The 24,912-nt window shown below is 41.2% G+C and overlaps 1 protein-coding gene across 4 annotated transcripts in view; it reads right to left on the bottom strand.

Moving 5' to 3' along the window:
• mob2a (MOB kinase activator 2a) overlaps positions 1-24,912 on the bottom strand; it is a 176,827-nt gene that overhangs the window by 7,291 nt on the left and 144,624 nt on the right. For all 4 annotated transcript variants that reach the window (XM_034176912.1, XM_034176911.1, XM_034176910.1 and 1 more), the window contains exons 2-3: positions 10,574-10,734; positions 9,433-9,529 (exon numbers count right to left, since the gene is read on the bottom strand). In XM_034176912.1, coding sequence (XP_034032803.1) covers positions 9,433-9,529; positions 10,574-10,734 — 258 coding nt within the window. The remainder of the gene's footprint in view (positions 1-9,432; positions 9,530-10,573; positions 10,735-24,912) is intronic.

The following is a 24,912-nucleotide window of genomic DNA, read 5'->3' as shown; positions in this document are numbered from 1 at the left end:
AGAGATTTTGGTCTGTAAGCGTCGCTTTAAGGACGGCCCACGGCGCCTGACGTAGATCTGTGCTCCGAGGCGTCGTCGTCTCGCTGTTTCAAGCTGAAAACTTCCACATTTCAGGCTCTGTTCACCCAGGTCGTCGTCAGAGAACAGAGAAGTTTCAGAAGAAGTCGGCATGAGGAATTTATGCGGACATTCCACTGTTAAAGGAGATTTTGTAATGAAAGAACGTGCGGGCAGATTCGCATGTCGGGCCGGACCCTACCGCGGGGGGTCGCGACAGGAAAAACACCTCCCTTTGGAAACCTTAACTGGCAAGTTGGAACATGCCCAGCTGTTAAACAATTTCTCAGCTACTCACTTGTTGAAAGCCATCAAAAGCCGCCTGAATTTTACAAATGGTTTTCAACACGGAGGTGTTTTTCCTGTCGCGGCGCAGACGGATTTGCATCGTCGTCACGGAACCGACTCGGCGAATTTGCCCGCACGTTCTTTCATTACAAAATCTCCTTTAACAGTGGAATGTCCGCATAAACTCCTCATGCCGACTTCTTCTGAAACTTCTCTGTTCTCTGACGACGTCCTGGGTGAACAGAGCCTTAAATTAGTAAGTTTTCAGCTCGAAACAGCCAGATGGACCCTACCTCCGACCGTGCCGCGCCGATCCGCTTTGTGAGCTGTCCTTAAAGTGAAAGAAACTCCACAACCTCTCATCAGCCGTTAAACTTTTCACCGAAAACCAGCAGAATTTCTCGAATAGTGTCCACTCAGATATCCCTCACAGGCCCTGAAAAAATTTTGATAAAGCAACGCGCACCGTCTGCAGCAGCGTCTCAGACAAAGGATTTCAGCCGAGAGAGCTGGACCAGTACTCACTCAAAGCCTACCCACAGGCGGATGACGTCACTGACGCGTGAAAAAACTCACGCATGCGCACGAGGGTTCAAGCATGTCTGGTGTAATCGCACATGATTCAAATCCATATAGTTTTTTTTTTTTTTTAATAAAACTGCCGGTTAGTTTTCTAATAAACCTCGTATCTTCTACAATGTATAATCAAGTTTTATGTGTGAACACATTCAAATCATGTAGGCCACAGCAAATACAAGGTGGGTTTGCATAAATTGTGCTAACACAGCAAAGTTAAGCTGACATATAACTATACTATTTTAAAAGTAGTTGTAACTATTTACAGGGCAAGGGTGGTGGGCCAAGTGGTTAGTGCACTGTTTCAGTACGAAAGATTCCCAGTTCAAACCCCTCCCCTGCCATATTTGTCCATGTAATGTGGAGTTGCATCAGGAAGGGCATCTGGTATACCTTAGATTTGCTGTGACGACCCCAAGTGCAAACAAGGGAGAAGCTGAAGGGACTTACTTTTTAATTTTTTTTTACATTTAACCTTACAAATCGAGTTGGCCTAAACCATGGTAATTGAGTAACAGTAACGGAAATTCATCATGTTGACCCAACAAATTTACATTTAGGTCTACATTTACCTTTTCAAATCTAGTTGGCCTGAACCATGGTGGTTAGGTAACAGTAACGCAAATTCATCATGTTGACCTAACAAATTTACACTTAGGTCACTCAGCAAAATTATTTCTGGCTAGGTTAACACATTTTATTTTGGTGGAAACACTTTACATAATTTTTTTTTTTTAAATGTTCACTGAGCAAGTTATTTTTTTTTTTTTTGAGTGTGTGAAAAGAACTGAAATTTCACACCAAACGATTTCTAGATCTCTAAAGGACTCGCAAAACAAAAGCCACAGGTCTGGTATGTCAGTTGTCAATGCTAATGTTAATTATAGTTACATTTTTACTTGCTTTGTCAAATTGAGCCAGTGAAAAAACTGAGGATTTAACACTACTTTATAAAAAGTAATTTTCCTGGTTAGAAGTTGGAAATTACAACATCACAGTTTCCATCAAATACAGCACAAACTACAAATCTTGTGCATGAACTTCCTCCTTCATATACTCTGCAAAATCTTAGAGTGAAGACACCATATTTGCATAAGAATACCCCCAAAATAAACTTTATCAGCAATAAAATTTGTTGTATTATTGTGATATACTACATTAATTACAGTACTTGATAACTACATTTCAACACAAAGTCAATACTATCAAACCCTTACACATTTAATAAAACATAAGTGTTAAGAAATACAATGTTGCAGGCTAAAGAGGAGGTGGAGTTGAAGTCAGCATGGGTTAGCATGGGTTGGGGAGAGAGGGGGAGGCATTTTTTTGGTGCAAGGAATGAGTAGAGGAGCAGACATTACAAAGGCTGAGGAATGTAACAAGTCCACACAACTGACTGCAGGAGGGAACCGACTGACCACAGTCCCAGACGAGTGCTGCACCGACTCACACAGCTGGAGTCTCTATGTGCCAGAGAGACGACGGCAAAAACCATCACCTCCTGCTTCCCTTTACTCACCCAAACATGCAGAAGGTATAATGGGGTGGAATGATACACTTATGATTTAATACATAATTACATCACTGTTCACATGAATTATTAGGGATGTCCCGATCAGGTTTTTTGGCCCCGATCCGATTCCGGGCCATCTGATTTTGAGTATCTGCCAACACCGAGTCCCGATCTGATACTTTAAAAAACTGAATGAACAATGAACAAATGCTAAATATATAATAATTTCATTTTAATCACCTTATTTATTACTTAAACAGTGCACTTCTCCTTGAAGTAGCTTGACCAATCAAGTAATAATCTACCAGACTTAAAAAATGTACAAATTTCCATGTTATTTTATTTGTCTAAAAATAAATGTCAAAGTTCCTTTTGTTAAACAAGAAATTATCTAATCTGAAATAACAGGTGGTTTTAATTTATAGATGAAATGTTTATTGATTTATTGATTTAGCTATTTTAATTATAAGTGTTCTAAACTTTTTTAAACAGTAATCAGAAATTTTGAGGTAACAAACAACAACAAAAAACATTTCCAAGGATTTTTCTTCAGACACGTGGTTTCTGCATTGATCTGTGGTTCAAATCCCCGCCTGACTGGAAAATCACTAAGGGCCCTTGGGCAAGGTCTTTAATCCCCTATTGCTCCCGGTGTGTAGTGAGCGCCTTGTATGGCAGCACCCTGACATCGGGGTGAATGTGTGGCATAATTGTAAAGCGCTTTGAGCATGCTATATAAAAAGTGCTATATAAATGCAGTCCATTTACCATTTGTACAGATCAGTGGTTTCTGCCACTAGTCTTCCGTGTTTTGGCCAGACGCATCGTTCCTGTTGGACAGCGCAAAGCTACGTCACAGCTCAGAGCGTCGAAAGTTCAAAAGTCAAATTGAAAAGTAAAAGGAAAAAAAAAACAACAACTTACATTTGCGTCCTGACAGTCCTCAGTGTCCCTCTGATGTTTTATCAGTGTTCAACAAGTTCAGAGCAGCGCAGTGAACGTGAATGAAGACGGAAGCTCTTTAAGACGCATTCCTAAATGTGATGAGTGCGCACGTCGCTCATGCGTACACCATCTCTCACTCCGTTTTGCAGACAAACGATCACAGGACAATTTGTTTTTCTTTTTGTTAATCAGATGACAGATCGTCGTCCTGAGGACTTGGTCAGCACCGGGTCCTGCTGCACACAGAGGGATGACTGAACAAGAGTTTCAGTGGGAAAGTGTCCATCATCCTCTTGTCATTCCATCGAGGCGTCAGGCTGAGCGCGTAACCACACAAACGGCAGTTCTGTGAAAGAAACTTTGCGCGCGGAACTCACCTCACCCATCTCTGTCCGGTTGAACTTATGTTTTTTCTTCTGTTCAATTAAAAAAAAAAAAAGACTGGGTTGAACTTTGACCGCGTCAGCCTGCCGACAAGAGGCAATGCGTGCTCCCGTCAGAAGCGTCACGTCAAAAGCCGAGCTAAAGCGACGCTTCTGACGCCTCTAAAAAGCAACGTGTCTCACGCCTGTGACGCTTCTGACGCATGAAAGGCCCATTAATCTGCAATAATGAGCCTGAAATAGCGCTGATCAAAATAATGAGGATAACATCTATATCGGATTCTTGATCGGGATGCAACGTCCGATTTCGATCAAGTCTGAAACCACGTGATTGGGCCCGATTTCCGATCACGTGATCGGATTGGGACATCCCTATTAATTATGTAGTAATTAATCTGGGGTGAATGAATAACTGTAAAGAAACAAATTATTCTCACTTATGAACTGTATGTAATCATGATGTTCTCCATTTCATATTTGTATATTTTACAAATCATTCATGTTTCATCTGTGAGGGGACATTTCTACCATTCAGTAGTTCACTTTTCATGGCATCACAACACTAGAGCTGCAAAGAACGAGTATTTTCATAATCCATTAATCTCTCAATTATTTTCTTTATAAAATTCGATGACTGGTGTCCTGTCCAGACTGGTGTACCCCGCCTCGCGCTCTATGACTGCTGGGATAGGCTCCAGCCCCCCGTGACCCTTAATTGGACTAAGCAGTTTAAGATGTGTGTGCGTGTAGTTGTTTGATTCAATGTCAGAAAATGGTGGACACGTTGATTATTGTCCCCCAATACCCATGGTGACATTCACAAATGCTTTATTTTGTCCACACCCCAAAGACAGTCCATTTGTTGTCCCAGACAATAAAAAAAAATTTGGTAAATAAACCAGAAAATATTCACATATAAGAATCTGAAATCAGAGAATCTGAACATTTGTCACAGCTCTACATGACACTCATTAAAAAAAAGAAGATATTTTTCAAAACAGGTTGCATATGACACTCATGATACATGATGCATCATTCCAATCCAGAAGCTAAATGAGTATTTTACATTGTTATTCTTTCATATTCATCACCCATTTGGTTTTTGATTTCATCTTGTTTTTAAAAGTGACATTTAACAACTGAAGGTGGTTTTGTTATACATCAGAATTCTACTTTAGGTTAAGGTGACTTTATTTGTACCTGTAGGTAGATGTTTTACAGCAAAACAGAAACACAATAGTTAGAGCCAACTATTGTGACTAAATGCTGCAGGAGGAAGGATTGATCAAGAGATCTCCTGGGTTAAGTCACTGGTCTAAAATGGAACTAATGAAAGCACACATCTATTCAGCTACACATCCAAAAAGTGGTCTAAATATCTACCAAATGGTTCTGCTCTCTTATAGCTCATGGAAACATTTTCTTCCAAAAATAGTGCTGAGCAGTGCCTTTGGGCAGGGGCACTGACGCTGCTGTGACTGCGGCTCAGCCCATTTTCACCACAGCGGAGGGAGCGTGTGCCAGGTTCTGCACGGGCAGGAAAGGGCGTCTGCTCAACATTAAACTGCGCTTCGATTACACACAGAGAGAGTGTGCTCTCAAATGCTGACGCTTTGATGCTAAAACTGCTGGGGAAAAGGTGCGGATGTATTATTTCAATTTCAATTTATTTTCATTTATATAGCCCCAAATCACAACAGAGTTGCCTCAAGGTGCTTCACACAAGTAAGGTCTAACCTTACTAACCCCCAGAGCAGCAGTGGTAAGGAAAAACTCCCTCTGAGGAAGAAACCTCAAGAAGACCAGACTCAAAGGGGTGACCCTCTGCTTGGGCCATGCTACAGGCACAAATTACAGAACAATTCACAAAACGAATATACAGGAAATGCTGTTGGTGTACAGGACATAATTTTTATTTTATTATTTTTCTAAACTGAGTAAATAGTTTTCCTGTCAACAGGTACAGAGAAAATTCAAAACATGTTAATCACTGCTGCCGTCGCCTGATGCGCCACAGGCAAAGTGTGTTTGCTTTCTTCACTTGTCAGGGTGTGGGCTAGTTAGTAACCGCAGTGGAAAAAAACACTATTGACTGGGCTCAACTTAATGTGCTTGACAGCAAACCTAAGAAATGCATGTCACTTCTCAGTCATGTGACTGCCATCTATGTTGCTCTATGTTCACCCAGAGTCTTTGTGTTTGAGCATGTGCGTGGCTATAATGTTGGAGTGTGGAGCAGTGGGAGCTGCAGTTTTTCCAAAATGCAGGGAATCAAGTTTTTCCAGCTTCGAGTGTACACAGGCCTCACACATAAAGACACACCTCTGCTTGACAGGTGAGTTGAATAAACAGAGGTTGCTTAACCTACTTTCAAGTTTTGAGCGTTTTGCCGGCTGCCATTGAGGACCCTACCAAAGGCTTATTCACCAGCAATGGCAACGAACAAAGTGCAAGTTCTCACTTCCTTTCGAAAGCAGAAAGTGATATGAACAGAAAATTCAGTTGATTGGTGGTGGTGACCCATATTCTTTGTCATCGATAGATTTTGACTGTGTAAATTTGCCAAGGACCATATTTGGAGACATTTTTAACTTCCTTAAGTAAAAAAAAAAAAATCTATGAGAATAAGCTTGACAGTGCAGTTCTTCACATTATGCTGATAGCCGTTTTACTCAAACCCAAAGTCATTTTGTTTTTGGGGTTGAGTGCGCCTGCTTCACTGCTAATGAGAAGCTCCTCTCAAGACATGATTTACACATTTTACTTCATAGCACCCCAGAATGAATATAGGATTGTTTTATGCTATCGTTGTAGAATTTGTAAACATTGTGATCAACTCAACAGCTATGAAATGAACACTGCACATTCTTTTTTTTTTTTTTTTTAAGTTTAGCAGGATAGTTGTTAGCTAGATTAAATGGCCACAAATAGGATTTATGTCACAATAAAATTTGCTACTGCATCTAGAGATAGTAAAGCTGGACTTGCTCAAATGTCATTAACTACCATTAAAGACAAAGGTAAGCTACTGCCCAACTATAACATCTCTTAAGCAAACACCTTATATAAGGAGCCTGGTTTATGGTTTCACAGTGATATTAATGTCCATTTACAGACCTGAGAGCAAACAGCCAGCAACAAAATGCAGCATCGTTTTGTAAGTTTGTTGTCTAAAATCCAGGGTTTCAATGACTGTGGACTCGGCCATCAGAAACGTGTGTATGTGTGTCGGAAATGTGCTTAATTGTTGAGAGATTCATTTATCTCAACAGTGGCATTCATGCCTCTGGGTCCTCTATCCAGGGTCTGAGCGACACCTGAGAAGAGCCTCTGGAGCCATGAAGTCGCTGGACAGAAGTGTTTGGTGATACCGATACCTTTGCAGGAGAATGAACATCCAACTGTTTCATGTTCTGGTGCTTCCTGTCTTATCGAGCTAAGGCGATGACTGGACTTTTTCCTTTACTTCAAACAAGAGGTTATTTAGGGACAAGGTTGAGGAGTGTATGTCGAAAGTGTTAGTTGCGACATTTTGGCCATGTGGCACATTTCTCCGTACATGATGCAGCACACACGTGCCTCAGAGCTGAGGAGCCCAACGGCTGGAGAAACCCCAGGGAACACCCGCGCTTCACCTGGCTGCAGCAGATGGATCTTTAATCTCCAGTGGTGGGAATGCACAGGTTGCCTGTCTGACTAGTTGTGTTGCTGACTTAACCAAAACTAATCGTAGCACTTTTTCCACCCTGTACATCCTGGTGATGGCAGGAATATGAAAAATCACCAGCTGTTAGATAAAAATATAGCCAAATATGAGTTATAAATTACAACCCCTCTGTCCAATAAAGTTCCTTACAGGCTCTCAGCGAAACCCAGTCAGACCCAAATTCTACCTCATCCAAGAGTTACTCATTTAAGATATCCAGTTTAAATTATATGAAAATCAGGAATCTGGCCGAGAAAGTGTTGCTAATGTGTACATGCATAAAGAGACAGGATACAATTCTGTATCTCCATCCAGTGTTGTAGCTGGCAGGCGATAAAACAGCCAAGCTTGACTGAACTGTGTAAAACATGAAATATTATGACACAATGCCATTGGTCCTCTAAAGCCAAGGATAACAGCGTTGTCACAGCAGCCATTTGCCCTCAGGGCACTTTACCACCTTGCTGCACAGTTTTGTTTTTCTTGGAGGAAACATTGCAGTGAATTTTAATTGTGCAGCTGAACTCACTCTTTTTACATCTGCATCGCTCATGCAGATGTAAAAAGACACCTTGCTGCAGCTCAAGCATGGTGGGGGAGAAACAAAACAAAAAAGCTGCTCATAGCTGTTGGGTAAATCAACAAACTACTGTAGTACATTAACGCTGTAGTGCACATTCCCGGCTCGAGTCAAACTGAAGGCCCCCTGACACTTGCACGCACATCATCATGACGATCCCAGCTGCTGTGTTCCAAGCTGGACGGCATGCTTTGTTCCGTTGGATGCCATGCGTTGTGCACTGGACGCTGCGTATATAAAATAATTATTTCGTAGTGGATTACTCATTTTCTCTCTGAGTCAGCTGTTGAAAACGTCTCTAATCGCTTCTGGAAACACAGAGGGGTGCACCAGCTGCCACTTCTCTCTCTCTCTCTCTCTCTCGTGCGCACTTAATGAGGTGGAGAACGCAATGGAACCATCTAAAAGGTAACTATTTGTAATGTTTATATTGTAATAGCTCGGTAAAACAGTTGCATGTTCATTCCTTCTTCTGTGTAGCTGTAAAAGCATGCTAATGATAGATTTAACATCTTGTTATATTCGTTCAGATGAGCTGTGCTCTGTTGTGTTGCATTGACACAGCCACTCACACTTAGTGTTTCTAACTTGTCTGCGCAATGTTCACATCATTAACATTTCAAAATTTTCTTTGCTCACATGCACGGCGCCGCACACAGTTTACGAGTTTGAGAGTTTACTCCTGTGCATGACAGAGTGCATGCAAGCGCGTGGATCAAAGTTGTGCAAGTGTCAGGGCACCTTGGCTTAACATCAATCAATCAATCAATTTTTTTTATATAGCGCCAAATCACAACAAACAGTTGCCCCAAGGCGCTTTATATTGTAAGGCAAGGCCATACAATAATTATGTAAAACCCCAACGGTCAAAACGACCCCCTGTGAGCAAGCACTTGGCTACAGTGGGAAGGAAAAACTCCCTTTTAACAGGAAGAAACCTCTAGCAGAACCAGGCTCAGGGAGGGGCAGTCTTCTGCTGGGACTGGTTGGGGCTGAGGGAGAGAACCAGGAAAAAGACATGCTGAGGAGGGGAGCAGAGATCGATCACTAATGATTAAATGCAGAGTGGTGCATACAGAGCAAAAAGAGAAAGAAACAGTGCATCATGGGAACCCCCCAGCAGTCTACGTCTATAGCAGCATAACTAAGGGATGGTTCAGGGTCACCTGATCCAGCCCTAACTATAAGCTTTAGCAAAAAGGAAAGTTTTAAGCCTAATCTTAAAAGTAGATCTTCCTTCTTAAAAATCTTAAAACATCTGGGTTGTCTCTTTGAACTGGGAATCATCCTTTGGTGATATGAACAGGGCAGCAGATTTCTGATGAACGTGATATGTGGCAGGCCTGCTGTGAATAAACCAAACGCGCTGGCAGTTACTTACGTGTTGCAGGCTGCCGTCATGGCTTGACAGGTTTCTCCAGTGCAGAACTCTGAGATGGTGCTGTACTGCAGGTTGATAAGATTGAAGAATGTTGTTGCTGTAGTAAGGCAAGAGAAGCATTGACATCACGTCAGCAATCACAGTGTGTGACAGACACACACACACACAAAACAACTACAGGACTTATTACAGAAACAACCCAAAATAAATGGTAGGGGAAATCTTTATTTATGCTATGTGTTTCTCAGAATAAAAGATTATCAGTCTGTATAGTGGCATGTCTGATTTTATAATCATCAAATACTGAAATTTGTATAGGTTTTAAAAATTCTGTATCAGTCAGACTGCAATTTGTAAAGTGGGCAATAAGATTTTCTGAGCTTATACTGAGAATATGTTAAATGAGTTGATTTTTTCTGTCCACCACAAAGTCTTCATTTTGTTGACATGTACTGAACTAGAAGACAAAACATAAACTCCATTATGCAAGGTAAATACACCACCGCACTTTCCTGCTAACAAAAAGTAGCTTCTAAGAGGACAGTGTGCAGTAACTTTATTTGTGTGGAAAAACTGAAGACTGTAATCAGCACCTGACCTGCAACCTTTGAATCTCTGAAGACTGAATGTGTGATGTCATTCTGTGTCTGTTTTATGTAAATGTTTGCCTAAAATAAACTGGAAAGAATATTGCTCATGTTTTTCCTTTGTGAGCACATTGAAGGTTTGGATACCCAGCCAAAACAAACAAACACAAAATGTAAAAATGTGGCACATCACGTGGCCAGTCAACAGCGAGTTGCTAGAGCTTACTATGATAACTACACATTTAATGTGGAGAAACGCGCTGCAGGATAACACACTAAACCTGGTAGTAATGACAGTTTTGAATGAGTGTGTAGCACTGTCTAAGCTGTGCTAGACCTCGATTACCTTAGCTGAATTAGTACTGAAGCACTGTGTTATCTGCAGATAAGTGTTCTGTGATCTAATGAAATGTAATAATCCAAGGAGCAAACACTGAGCAAAAATATGAGAGGAAAAACAAATGAAAAAGTAAAAATAATTATTGGGACTACTATGACCTCTTGCGCCAATAACGTGTTTTCCCATTATCCTTGCCACAATGACCATCACTCACTGTTGCTGGCTAGCCATTCGTTGAGGTCTATCTCTCTGGGCAGCACCACCAGTTCTTTAAGATCAAAGTCCACCACACGGATTTTTGTGAATTCTGGCTCCAAGTACTGCTTCTTCTCTTCTGCTGGAGGCTTTTTACCATTTGGCTTCGTCTTGGACTTCCTGTGAGGCATAAGAAAAGAAGACCGGTTAAGAGAAACAAAGAAATGAATAAGAACAGAGAATTTTTAAAGGACAACCTCAACTCACAAAAAAGCATCACACTAAGAAAGTAATGCTTTCCAACTGTCAATATAATGTTTAACAGGAAAGAAAGTATGAGCTGGATCTGTAGTAAAATTCCATCTGGTAAACAGTAAGCAGCGTTGGTTGTTTGGTGTGCATTAAATGCACTATAAACAGAAAGCTCCACAGAGCCTCTGCAGACACATTAAAAAGAAACAAGCCATAGTGCAGACCCAGAGACCTACATGGCATCAGCAATGGATAAATGGCAATCCAACTCTAAAATACATAAGACCCCCAGAAAAACCGACAAAACCTGCTATTAACATCAAGGAAATAGCAACCACATCCTAAACAGAGCCCCATTTCTGCATCTGACTTCCTCATCCAAACTACCACAGACGGACGCCCTGATGCTTTGTTGACTCGACGTCCATTGATGTTTTAGCACTACGATGTCATACCATATGCTTCCTGACATTCCAAGGCCATAACCCCTCCACAACAACTAACAGTTTGTATGAATCGTGCAGTCTAATAAAATATACTGCACAGTCCTTAACCCTCAAAAGGAGCTGCATACTGACATTTGGATTTTGGACAATTAAAACCAGCCAACTTGCTCAGTTTTTGCAACTGCTCCATTTCTCACTACATCTGTAGGCAAGCTTCAGTGCTTTCAGGACAAAGAGTTTTATCAATCAAATTGTCATGCTCTTTCGGACATTCCAGCTTTTGTCCCACCTTTCTCCGCACCCACTTTCTAGTCACAATGATCCAGCATTGTTTCTAGCTCTGTTTTTTTTTCTTTGTAAACTCACTTCCAGATTCCAATTTCCAGAAGAGCACTGATTTTGTTCCGAGATCTAGCTCGTACTTGCAAAAACAGTATTGATTGGTCTTTCTACTTCGATTCTCCAGTGTGAAGCAAGTGAGAGTGTATAGCCACCTTGACACTTGCAAGATTTTGATCCCTGCACTGGCACACAATCTTGCGTGCCAATGAGTAATTTCGTCATAAATTATTGCAAACTGTTGAGGCCCTGCACACAATGACATGTAGTGTTTGTGAATAGGTTGTGCAATGTTCATAACCACTTATGCATGCTAACTAATTATGCATGCCAGAAATTTTGAACATTTCAAAATTTTCCTTGCGCACTGGCATGCACCCTCGCAGTTTATGACAACTTTAACCATTGGCAGACAAGATTGCGTGCCAGTGTGGAATCAAATTTGTGCAAGCATCAAGGTGACTTATGACTCCTCCTGGAGAGGATGGCAGTTCTACGCAGGCAGCTTCCATAGCATTTACAGCTGGGTGGACTGAGAATAAAGCATTGTCCAAGGACAGAGACAGGTAACAAAATTGGAAACTGAACCCTGATCTACATACTGGTAACCCAATTCCTTATTTCACAGAGGTACCTGCCCAGACATACATGGATTTCAGTCAGTCATTTACCACGTCTTCTAAGCACGACCATGTGAGATGGTGTCACAGTAGATAAGTGTTAGTTATGCCAATTGAGCAAAATCTAACTACGTCAACCAACAGAAATTTGCCTTATCTAGCACCAGAAAAGTGCTACACAAGTCCCCAGTATCAATCACTGCGATTGTGGCAGGATACCAGTTTTGCATCAAATGGTGCCAGGCTGAACATATTTATGAATAAAATGGAGTTGCATAAAGTCCATATGAAAACACAGGAAAAATTACCAGCATAACTTTAAAGAATAAAGTTTGAGAAGAGAGGGTTTGAGTGACAGGAGAGGAAGAGGGAAAAAATAAAGTGATGAGGTGGATTGAGATAGGCGCCACTGATATCCATGGGAACTAATAAACACTTAGAAAACATGTCAGGACTGCAGAGCATCTCTTGGCCAGAGCAGGCTGTTCAAAACTGTGGTGGAGTGTTATTCCTCTCTCCACAAAACAAGACTGTGCCTCAAGAATTCGACCATTGCACATGTTTAATGTCTTTCTTTACATGTCCTTTATCATCTCACTGATCTCTCAAAAGTCCTCAGCTGTAAAGTCTTGAAGCTCCCAATGAAAATAATTCAGGAACTGAAATAATCAGAATTGCTCAGTCACACACACACACACACACACACACACACACACACACACACACACACACACACACACACACACACACACACACACACACACACACACACACACACACACACACACACACACACACACACACACACACACACACACAACACACACACACACACCTCAGATTACCATTTGATGGACAACAATTCATAGAGGTATCAGGCTGTTTTTAGCCAGCAGCAACTGAGCTAGTTTTGGCCTTATTTAAAATAAATACAGTGAGGAAAATAAGTATTTCAACACCCTGCGATTTTGCAAGTTTTCCCACTTAGAAATCATGGAGGGATCTGAAATTTTCATCTTAGGTGCATGTCCACTGTGAGAGACATAATCTAAAAAAAATAAAATAAAAATAAAATAATCCGCAAATCACAATGTATGATTTTTTAATAATTTATTTGTATGTTACTGCTGCAAATAAGTATTTGAACACCTGTGAAAATCAGTGTTAATATTTGGTATAGTAGCCTTTGTTTGCATTTACAGAGGTCAAACATTTCCTGTAGTTTTTGCACACACTGCAGCAGGGATTTTGGTCCACTCCTCCATACAGAGCTTCTCTAGATCTTTCAGGTTTGGAGTTTCAGCTCCCTCCAAAGATTTTCTATTGAGTTCAGGTCTGGAGACTGGCCAGGCCACTCCAGGACCTTGAAATGCTTCTTACAGAGCTATTAGCTTAGTTGCCCTGGCTGTGTGTTTGGGGTCATTGTCATGCTGGAAGAACCAGCCATGACCCATCTTCAATGCTCTTACTGAGGGAAGGAGGTTGTTTGCCAAAATCTCGCAATACATGACCCCATCCATCCTCCCTTTAATACGATGCAGTCGTCCTGTCCCCTGTGCAGAAGAGCACCCCCAGAGTATGATGTTTCCACCCCCATGCTACACGGTTGGGATGGTTTTCTTGGGGTTGTTCTCATCCTCTAAACATGGTAAGTGGAGTTGATTCCAGAAAGCTCTATTCTGGTCTTATCTGACCACATGACCTTCTCCCATGCCTCCTCTGGATCATCCAGATGGTCACTGGTGAACTTCAAATGGGCCTGGACATGTGCTGGCTTGAGCAGGGGGACCTTGCTGCCCTGTAGGATTTTAAACCATGACAGCATCATGTGTTACTAATGTAATCTTTGTGACTGTGGTCCCAGCTCTCTTTAGGTCATTGACCAGGTCCTCCTGTGTAGTTCTGAGCTTCCTCAGAATCATCCTTACCCCACAAAGTGAGATCTTGCATGGAATCCCAGACTGAGGGAGATTGACAGTCATATTGTGTTTCTTCCACTTTCTAATAAATAATCATACCAGTTGTTGTCTTCTACCAAGCTGCTTGCCTGTTGTCCTGTAGTCCATCCCAGCCTTGTACAGGTCTACAGTTTTGTCCCTGGTGTCCTTAGACAGCTCTTTTGTCTTGGCTATGGTGGACAGGTTGGAGTGTGATTGATTGAGTGTGTGAACAGGTGTCTTTTATACAGGTAACAAGTTCAAACAGGTGCAATTAATACAGGTAACGAGTGCAGAATAAGAATAAGGTGTTCAAATACTTATTTGTAGCAGTAACATACAAATAAATGATTAAAAAAAAAGTCATACATTGTGATTTCTGGATTTTTTTTTAATGTCTCTCACAGTGGACATGCACCTAAGATGAAAATTTCAGACCCCTCCGTGATTTCTAAGTGGGAGAACATGCAAAATTGCAGGGTGTTCAAATACTTAATTTCCTCACTGTAAATAAATAAATAAAAGGCTATACACATTACACTCCAAGATAATTAATGGCTGGACAGCATTTCTCCACCTTCCTCATTTCATTTTCTGCTCCCTTTACTCGAACTCCTTCCGACCACCATCTCACTTTTCTGGACTTGCATCCCGGAAGGTCACAGTTTGAAAACCCTGTTGAAAACCCTGAGAGGGTCCGGGAGTGTCTGTGATGAACCTTCTGACTTTGTGCCATGGTCTTGTTTTAAGTGTGGCAAGATTTCTTTCCCTCCCCCCATAGCAAAGTTTGAATAATTTTGTGATCCCGTGTATTTCCGTGGCACCAGCAACATAGTCACACAAGAGGTGACATCACTGGGAGGCTTTCCAGAAGTTTCATGGTTATGCTCAAGTTATGCAACATGCATGCTCACTAGGGATGTGAATCGTACAACAACTCACGATTCAATTCGATTCCGATTCTTGGGGTGATGATTCGATTCAGAATCGATTTTCGATTCAAAGAGCTATGAGAAATAGTTATATTACTTAAAAAATGCTTATGTTTAAGAAAATGCTGCTTTACAAGGTTAATCAAGTGATTCTAGATGTAAATTTACTTAACTGCTTTGCTCATTCAGAGTTGGCTGGCAGTTTAGCGAAGCGCTGGTCAGTCGTCGGCAGATACCGCTGCTCCCCCCTTTTTGCTCCGGTGTGATGACGTAGCATGTGGGCTTGCAGATTTGAAGTGTTTCCGAAGTACTTGACTTTCATTGTGCAGATTTTGCACACTGCGTAAGTCATGTCAAGCTCCTCCTTACGCAGCAAATAATAAAATCCAAAATGAGCCCAAACATTTGCCTTCAGCAAAGATGGTGCTGGCTGAATTAGCTCTTCGTCCGCCATACTAAGCTGCAGCTCACGAATGTCTGAAGCACGCTGCAGTACGGAAGCCGTTGCCTGACAAACAGTACATGCAGCGAGTAAGCAAGAAAATGTTTAACAAAATGCTTTTTAAAAATCGATTCTTGGACATTTTGGATTGATTCAGAATCGTAATAAATAAGAATGGCGATTCGGACGTGAATCGATTTTTTCCGACGCCCCTAATGCTCACATGGTTCCAGTCTGACATGCTACATCATCAAACTGCACACTAAATCACATTTAGTGGTCAACATGATTCTTACGCACCGGTGTGTCACGGTTATAAACCATATAACTGTGAATAAGGCTTTCAGCTGGTAGGCATTTTCTTCCTGTGGTCCTCCAGCTCTTTATAGCTATAGGCTCACCCATCAAAACAGCTTATTATTCACCATATGAGGTGCCCCGTTTCATCATTCCATCTTCTTCCATTCCCCTTCAAATGTTTTTGTGTCTTGGCTGCTTCATGGCTTTTACCCCTACCCACATTTTTAATTACGGTTCCTTTCTTTTACCTATAAATACTATTTCAAAGCTTTGTCATTTAGTTTTTACTCATCTGATTCCTGCACAAGGCCATCAAACAGATAAAATATTGCTCATACAGACACAGCTGTATTCATGTGGTTCATGTCAAACATTTTGTTTCACTGAGTGATTTGCTCCTTTCCCACAAGTTGCTCTTTTTCCATTAAAACACCTCCTCTTTCACAGACATCTGTGTAGTGACGCAAGCTGAAATTCTGGCGCCATAGGTTTATTTTCGGATAAAGAAAACTTGTCCAACTCTGGCTCTCTTCCTCCTGTACGCACATAGTCTGTCTTCACGAAAACACACCCAGCTTTGTCTGTTCTTGGTAAAAGTTTGCCAGGCAAGTCTATGCCATAAAAGGCAGCAGATGCCTCTTTCTCTTCACCAGACCAGGGCAGGCCGCCAGTCCAGAAAAACGCAACAGCCTGCCTGGCACAGAAACAAATGACAGAATCTCACAAAATGAACTGGTCAGGCTCAGTGGAGAAACGTGCCTTAAAGTAACCAAAACAGACATTAAAACAAAAAGCTACAAGCCTTGCAGAGAGCAGCAACATCAAATACATTCTGATGTTTATCTGCATAAACATAATAAGGAAATGAGGATCGTATAGCTGAGGAGTGACTGACCTGACAGCTGTTCAACTCCATCCATTAACTCATTCATCCCTTTCACTTTTCTAAACACTAATGCCCCCCCAAAAATACCTTCACTCACTAACTACAATCCTGTACACCACCTGTACACACATGGCTGTACCCCCTTTGCCCATTCATGAAAAAAAACCCAGCTGGTGACAACAGCTGCACCAGAAGTCCAAAACCTCCAGAGACCACAAAAACAAGCACATAGCAACTCTTGTCTCATCTGACAGTGCATTTGTTCAACCACGTGTGCATCTGTGAAAAGCTTTTGTGCACACACGCATGTGTCAGGCTTGAGGTGCATGCTGACCAATCACATCCTGGTGCACGAGCTGTTCTCTGGCTGTGGGGTTGACCAACTGAATATCTGCTAAATACAATGAGCTCTAAAATAAAGTCTTTTAAAGGAAAGGCTGCCCCTCTGATAAACCTGTCTCATTACCACAGCCTTGTTGCCATTAGTCCTTGAATCGTTGTGGGCCACATTACAGAACCATGCAGAAGAATTAGTTTAAGGGCCGAGTCTAAAACACTGCAGTCTATTTTTACTTAAAAGAGCCCTGGTCCCACCCAAATTTCCCTCCTCAAATACACTATAGGTGGAATATACACATCATGACTGCATTTCTGGTTGTTATAGTTTTCACAGAAATAATAGAACATGCATGCATTCCATGGATAGGTCCCAAGCTCCTTTTTTTTTAATTCATGCCTTCTGTAAAATTAATACTGTGAGATTATAAATCCTCAAACAAAAAGCCATTTAATGACTTACCCTCAAGCATGCAGCTCTTGGTAGGCAAATTACTGCCAAACTGTTGCTTACACTGCTTTGTTAGTTGTCGGGAAGTCAAACTCTGCATATGGATGTAGTTAATATGTTCTGTGAGGTTGAACAACCCATTCAATCATTGTTCACTAGCAGTGCAAAAGGTCCAGTACTGTCTCTTTGCTCTCATTGTGAAATGTAACAGAAAGAAGTCTCTTGTGATGATCTGGAGTGGCTTTACTTTGAGATATTCAACTGCGGAAACAATACAATTTGGAGAAGAGCAAAAATGATTCAAGGTCTAAACCCTAAAGGCTTGATTGTTGGAATGGTTAGGAGGACATACTTGGCTGGACAAACAGTACCTTTGTTGTTTTTTTTGTTTTTTTTTTTTTTAAAGGCCCTTTCTATTGGGTTTACAAGCACAATACACGCAAACCAATTTCATTTTTTATTTTTATTAAAAAAAAAGCACAAGTCCATCTTAGACATGACCCAGATAATTGGTAAATAAACGGACTGCAATTATATAGCGTTTTTCCATCTGCATCAGATGCTCAAAGCGTCTTTACAAATAATGCTCACATTATTTGCAACTGGAGGATTAAAGACCTTTCCCAAGGGCCCTTAGTGATTTTTCCAGTCAGGCTGGGATTTGAACCGAGGATCTTCTGGTTTCAAGCCCAACACCATAACCACTAGATCATCACCTGCCCTACTTCTAACAGATCAACCAGCAACAATACCTGGCTCTTCAGAGGCACCATCAAGGAAACACCAGGAAGGTACTGCCTACTCTTGGAACATTTGTGGACTTTGAAACATTCAGGATTAGCTTCATAATAAAATGCCAATAGGAACTGGACATTGCTCCAGTCAATGCAGATAGGACTACCTGGGTCCTTTCTGCACAGAGTTTGCATGCTCTCCCCATGTCTGGGTGAGTTTTATCAGGGTGTGCAGATTCCGCCCCACCATCAAAACATGCAAGGTTGTGTTCCTTCTACAGTGAGTGACAAAAACAGCATTTAAAGACCTGGAACTAGTCTCCAGCCAACACTCAATGGCTGCCCCCTGCTCCTAGCAATTAGAATGTGTTCAGTTGTCTGTGACAGTGGTCAAATGCAGAGAAGAAATTCCTTGAGAGCATAAATAAAGTGAATTATTATTATTACTACTACTGGACCAGAGTGATAGTAGAGGATCGAGCTGAGACATGCATGCATGCACATCATTCAGGAGAGGATAACTCAACCGTTCTAGACCAATATAACCCTGATGAACAACTTAGGTTAAGTGCCAAAATCTCTATCCGAGACGAACAGCCCGAAAATTGCCACGCCCTTTTTCGTCCTGAGTGTTAATTCAAATATCAAAGATGCAGCAGCTATAGGTTTTCCGAGGTATTCAAAATGTCCAGAATGATCCAATATATGTTAGGGAGGGTCATAGAGTGTAGAATTTTTATTTTGATATTTTAAGACAAAATGGCTTAAATAAGTGGGTCAACTTATTACTGTACATCGAAAGAAAAGAATATTTGCCAAATATAATGAAATTTTATTTTCAGTCATACTGTTTTCAATGGAATATTTTTTTGCCCCGAGTGTTAACTTCGAATACAGCTGTATTTTCTAAACAGCAGCAGCTAAGGGCCTAAAGGAGACCAAGCTTAAGAGAAAGCAGGCCAGAAGTATAGTCTTAAGGCACCTTGACACTTGCACGAATTTGATCCCTGCATTGCTGTGTAATTTGTCATGCCAATGTGACCTGCCTTGTCCCACTGGATGCTGCACTTTGTCCTGTTTGACGCCACGTTATATAAAATAATTATTTCATAGCCAGTGACGCATTTGCTCTCAGAACTTGGCTGATGAAACAATCTGTCATCGCTCTCAGAATCTCAGAGAAATTATCTGCAGCTTCAGTGTCTCTGGTGCGCGCCATGCAGTGGAGAATGTATTTGGAACCATCAGGTAATCAGGTAATTATTTTTTATATATTGTAATGGATTGGTAAAACAGTTTAAATTCCATTCCTTCTTATGAGTTTGATAATGTATGTATAAAATTCTGTTTATTACAGATGTAACAAACATCTCGTCATAATTGTTCAGATGTGCTGTGCTGTGGCAATGACATGCACTGACACGCAGCGACACAGTGTTTTCAAATAGGTTGTGAGATGTTCACAACTAGTTCACAAAACAATGTGTACCATAAGTTTTAAACAAAGTTCAACATTTTCAAAGTTTTCTTTGAGCACTGGCAGGCAGCTGCGCACAGTTCACGCACAGTTTACAACAGTTTATAGAGTTTACTCACTGGCACGCCAAATTGCGTGCTAGTGTGGGAATCAAATTTGTGCAAGCGTCTAGGTGCCTTTACATTGCTCAATCCACCAGAACTATCCTGATATGACTTAGCAAAAAGTCGTTCTCAACTAAGGTCTGTGGGGAAAAGACATAACTCAAAGAAAGACTCAAAAGAAAGAACAAAGGACAGCTACCACCATTTAATCATGAACATCCCCAGGAGCGCCAGCAACCATGTAAATCAATGAAATAGACTTGCAGTAAGACAGCAAGTCTAAACATGCCAGGCATTTGCACACACACACACAAAAATCCCTCAGTTCTACCTACCTACCCCCATGCCCCATTTCTGTGTCCTCTTGCTGAAACCTTTTCACAACCTCTCATGCCTGGGGAGTATGTAATGACCCTCTTCTGCCCTATAACAGAAACTCATCAGCATCACAAAACACTTGACAGGAAGGGGGATCTGCAGGGAGATAAAACTGCTGGGGGTTTCACACCAGGGACTCTGCCCTGGATACGAGTACACTTGACCCCAAGGTCCTATACTATGTCCACAATGGACAGTGCCTCGGTCCACTTGAAAAGGTGGTCTTGAGTAGGTTCCTGTACATTTGAGTATAGTTTGCAGGTGGTGATAAAGCACAGTGTACCTAGAAAACAAGTGGACTGCTATTTGAGGTGTAACATAAATTACTAGGTCACAGTCTTGTTCAAACATATCAACAAAAGAATGTCTGTTCTGTGCTGAAGAAATTGAACACTTTCAGGAAATTTGGGCCCACAAACAAACAATCATGGCTATACATTATAAACAAAAATTCTGGATTATTTTGTGTAGCTTCACAACAAATGTTGCATAATGATGATGGTATGATGATGCAAGTGTACAGAACAACATTATTTAATTTCATTTCACCTTTATTTAACCAGGTTAGACCCATTGAGATCTCTTTTACAAGGGAGAACTGGGCACTTATAAAGTTTCCAATTCACCTAACCTATATGTCTTTAAATATGGGAGGAAACTGTAGCACCCAGAGGAAACCCATGCAAACACAGGGAGAACATGCAAACTAAGGGTGCCGGAAAAAAAAAAAAAAAAAATCGATTCACATCTGAATCGATCCAAAATGTCCAAGAATTGATTTTTAAAAAACATTTTTTAAAACATTTTCTTACTTACTCGCTGCATGTACTGTTTGTCGGGCAACGGCCTTCATACTACAGCGTCCCCACGAGGGGAGGGTCCGGCGTGCTTCAAACATTAGCTTAGCATGGCGGATGAGGGGCTAATTCAGCCAGCGCTGTCTTTGCTGAAGGCAAATGTTTGGGCGCATTTTGGATTTTATTATTTGCTGCGTAAGAAGGAGCTTGACATGACTTATGCAGTGTGCAAAATCTGCAAAATCAAAGTCAAGTACTTCGGAAACACTTCAAATCTGCAAGCCCATATGCTACGGCATCACCTGGAGCTAAAAGAAGCGAAGCAGCGTTCTCTGCTGACTACTGACCAGCGCTTCGCTAAACTGCCAGCCAACTCAGAATGAGCAAAGCAGATAAGTAAATTTACATCTTTAGAATCACTTGATTAACCTTGTAAAGCTGCATTTTCTTATACATAAACATTTTTTAGTAATATAACTATTTTTCAGAGCTCTTTGAATCGAAAATCGATTTTGAATCGAATCGTCACCCCAAGAATCAGAATCAAATTGAATTGTGAGTTGTTGTACGATTCACATCCCTAATGCAAACTCCACACAGAAAGGCCACAGATGGGAATCAAACCCATGACCTTCTTGCTGTGAGGCAACAGTGCTAACAACTAAGCCACCGTGCTGCCCAGTTCTACCCAGTTCAGATGATATTTTACTGTGAAAGTCGGCCTTGAGAAGGGGGCAACCCTCCTCAGGCATGATACATCAGCTGCTGTAGGAGCAGGGCCTCCAGTATTATGAAGGACCCCACCCATCCTGCCCATGGACCGTTTCTTCCTCTGCCTACAGGGAGAAGGCTGCACAGCATCATCATACACCAAAACATCATACACCTAATGCAGTGCTGCTAAATGGGATAGAGTGCAATAGGGTCAGAATTCACTTTTTGCAGTTCACCACACTCGCGCTTCTGTTAAACTTACTTTTTGGTTTAACTTATTTTTGTTATGTTTAAATTATTGTGTATTTTATTTGTATTTATTTTGCATATCTTTTACTGTTTTTTTTGTTGTTGTTTTGTTTTTTTAAACTTTCATGCCTTCACCAGGCCTTGAGTATGGAATTTTGTTCCTTTTGTGTATTACATGCTTGGAATGACAATAAATTAACCTTGACCTTACAAAGCAATTGCAACAAGTGTGAAAACATCCAGAGTCACTACTAAGCCCCGTTTCGATCAAGCAGGCCAGGGCAGTATGGCATGGAACACTATTTTGTGCATTTTCATATTTATTTAGGAAAGGGTAGCAAAACAACTGACCTGTATCATACCACTTTTTCGGCACCCTTCGGTTGGGGTACCAAAATAATGGAAGTTACAAAAGGGAGGCATTAACCCACTGCTGTCTATTGATTAGCTCATCAGCTAAAGTGAAAGCTACAGTCCTCACACGACCATTCATACACTTCCGATTTATACTGTTCCAAATATTAAGACCATTCACACATTGAGGAAATATTCAAGTCTTAAGCTTATCTGTTATGTCATTTTAGTTGGATTCATCATCACAGCCTGACAAAAACTGTTATCCACTTAAGATACACTTATTTTGGAAAACACAGTCTAGAAATACTTTAAGTCCTTATCGTGGCTGAATAAAAGCAGCATCCCTCAGTGTTTATCTGCTCCGGGTGCATTTCTCAGCCTGAACCAGAGAAGTTGGCCGGAGGGAGTCACGTGACAATTTATGCGCTCTTGATGACATGCATGTTGACGTCTACCATGCTCTGCCTACCATACAAAGGTACTGCTGGCGGTGGAAAATGTGTCCACTCCAGACTTAACTGTTCTGTACCGTACCATACTGACTTGGACCACTCGGTAGAAATGAGACTTTAAAGCACAAAAAAAAAATCTGGACTAGATAGAGATCTTTACATCATGGCTCAGTATGAATTATGGATTCATGGTCATGGTATGGATCAAACCACGGCACGTTACTGTAAGGATCCCTCATACAGGTATGGAACAAAAGACTTGGCCACTGAGCATGATAAAGTAAATGATGGGTAATGCCGCAGATAAACAAAAGTTCAATTATCAGTAAATGAAAACATTGAACCAGACATCGCAACAATGATGTTCTGCCACTGTGTGAAGTTTCACTGAAATCCACAAACCAGTTTAGGAGTTGTGCTTATGAGCATATGCTGTATCAATTAAACACATAATTCAAATGAGCTTCCCTTGAAGATTTCACACCAAAGTAATTATCCTTCATGTACATTTTCATATCAGGGAACCCTTGTAAAAGAGATATCAATCGCAATGGGCTTTTTTTAAAATCTGGTTAAATAACACTCGGAGGTCCAAGCTTTTCTCTTCTACCTGTAAAGCCCACGGAGAGTCAAATGACCCTGGCTAGCTGACTTGGCTAGCCACATTCTTGTGTTTGCATAAAGCCCACGGAGAGTCAAATGATCCTGGCTAGCTGACTTGGCTAGCCACATTCTTGTGTTTGCATATTTGCTGTCTGTGTATTCTGAGACTTCCTTGTTTACATAACAGAAGTAGCTCTCCACAGGGGATCTTGGAGTCACTTGCCTGCTTAGCTGAAAGGGCTGCATATGAAGCAGGAGTTGTGTGCAAAACGTGTAAAATGACAGCTGCCTAGTACACCTATTGCTACAACTACGAGGTCTGTGATAAAAGTAACGGACCTTATTATTTTTTTCAAAAACAATATAGATTTGAATCACGTGTGATTACATCAGACATGAACAAAAAATAAAAAATAAAAAGGACCGCTTTTTACATCACAGACCTAGTATTTGTGCACCACAGCGGCTTTGGTACATTTCAATAAAATCCAGAAAACAAAATTTCATCTCTCCCCCAGGGTAAAGTTATTTATCCACCTAGTGCAAAATCAGCAGCCCTTTCAGACATTAAATATGCAAACACAAGAATGTGGCTAGCCAAGTCAGCCCCTCCCCTGAGGTGTTCTGAGACTTCCTTGTTTACATAACAGAAGTAGCTCTCCACAGGGGATCTTGGAGTCATTTGACTATCCGTGGACTTTAGAGGTAGATTGGTCATTTGACCAGACCTTGGCGTTCTGGGTGATAAAGGTTATATATCCCCCGTTCCCAGGGGTAAGGACTGCAGACACCCTCACATGAAGCATCCAAACTGTAGTGGTTGCTGATGACACTGAAAATTAAAGGTGCACTCATACTAGGCTCAGGTGCCTCGGACCACGCCCACACACAACCTCAACGCTCGGGGGCTAAGCACATCTACTTCAACAGAATGTGACTTTTGTGTCATCATCGTGGAGTATGTATCATTGAAAGACTACAATGTTTGGCCCTATTCAGATGTCATATTTATTATAGACCCTGTGCAAATGACATCACGAAACTTCCGTTCCGCCTTGTTGGGGGACAAACAAGACGCGCACACTACAGACGTACACTAGCTAGCTGCAGATATTTGCAATAAAATGCCAAGTTTTTGTGGTATAATCGACTGTAGTAATCGTAAGAACAGGGAAAATAATCACAACTTCTTCAGGTTACCGGCAATTATCAAGCATCAAGGAGAAAATACGCGAGAACTGTCTTCAAAGAGGCGAGCAATCTGGCTAGCACGGATAGCTAGAAGTGACCTTACATCCGAGTCCAGTTTGGCCAATCTACGGATCTGTTCGGATCATTTCATTAAAGGTCAGTCTCCCTATTTAACTAGTGTGTTTCATGTACAGTATTGATTTCACTTATGAATCCTAGAATATGCAAAACTGTCATAATATCTACATGCAGTTGAGTAACCACACTGAGTGTGTGCGTGTGCTTTTGAATGTGTTTTTAATGTGTTTGGTGCCCGCTTTTTTTCCGAGTGTTTGGCATGTGTGTGCTTTAATGTGTTTGG

This window comes from Thalassophryne amazonica, chromosome 8 (genome assembly GCF_902500255.1).
Source record: "Thalassophryne amazonica chromosome 8, fThaAma1.1, whole genome shotgun sequence".
NCBI classification, from domain to species: domain Eukaryota; kingdom Metazoa; phylum Chordata; class Actinopteri; order Batrachoidiformes; family Batrachoididae; genus Thalassophryne; species Thalassophryne amazonica.
The sequence above is the reverse complement of the archived record's forward strand: the minus strand, read 5'-3'. Positions and strand labels throughout refer to the sequence as shown.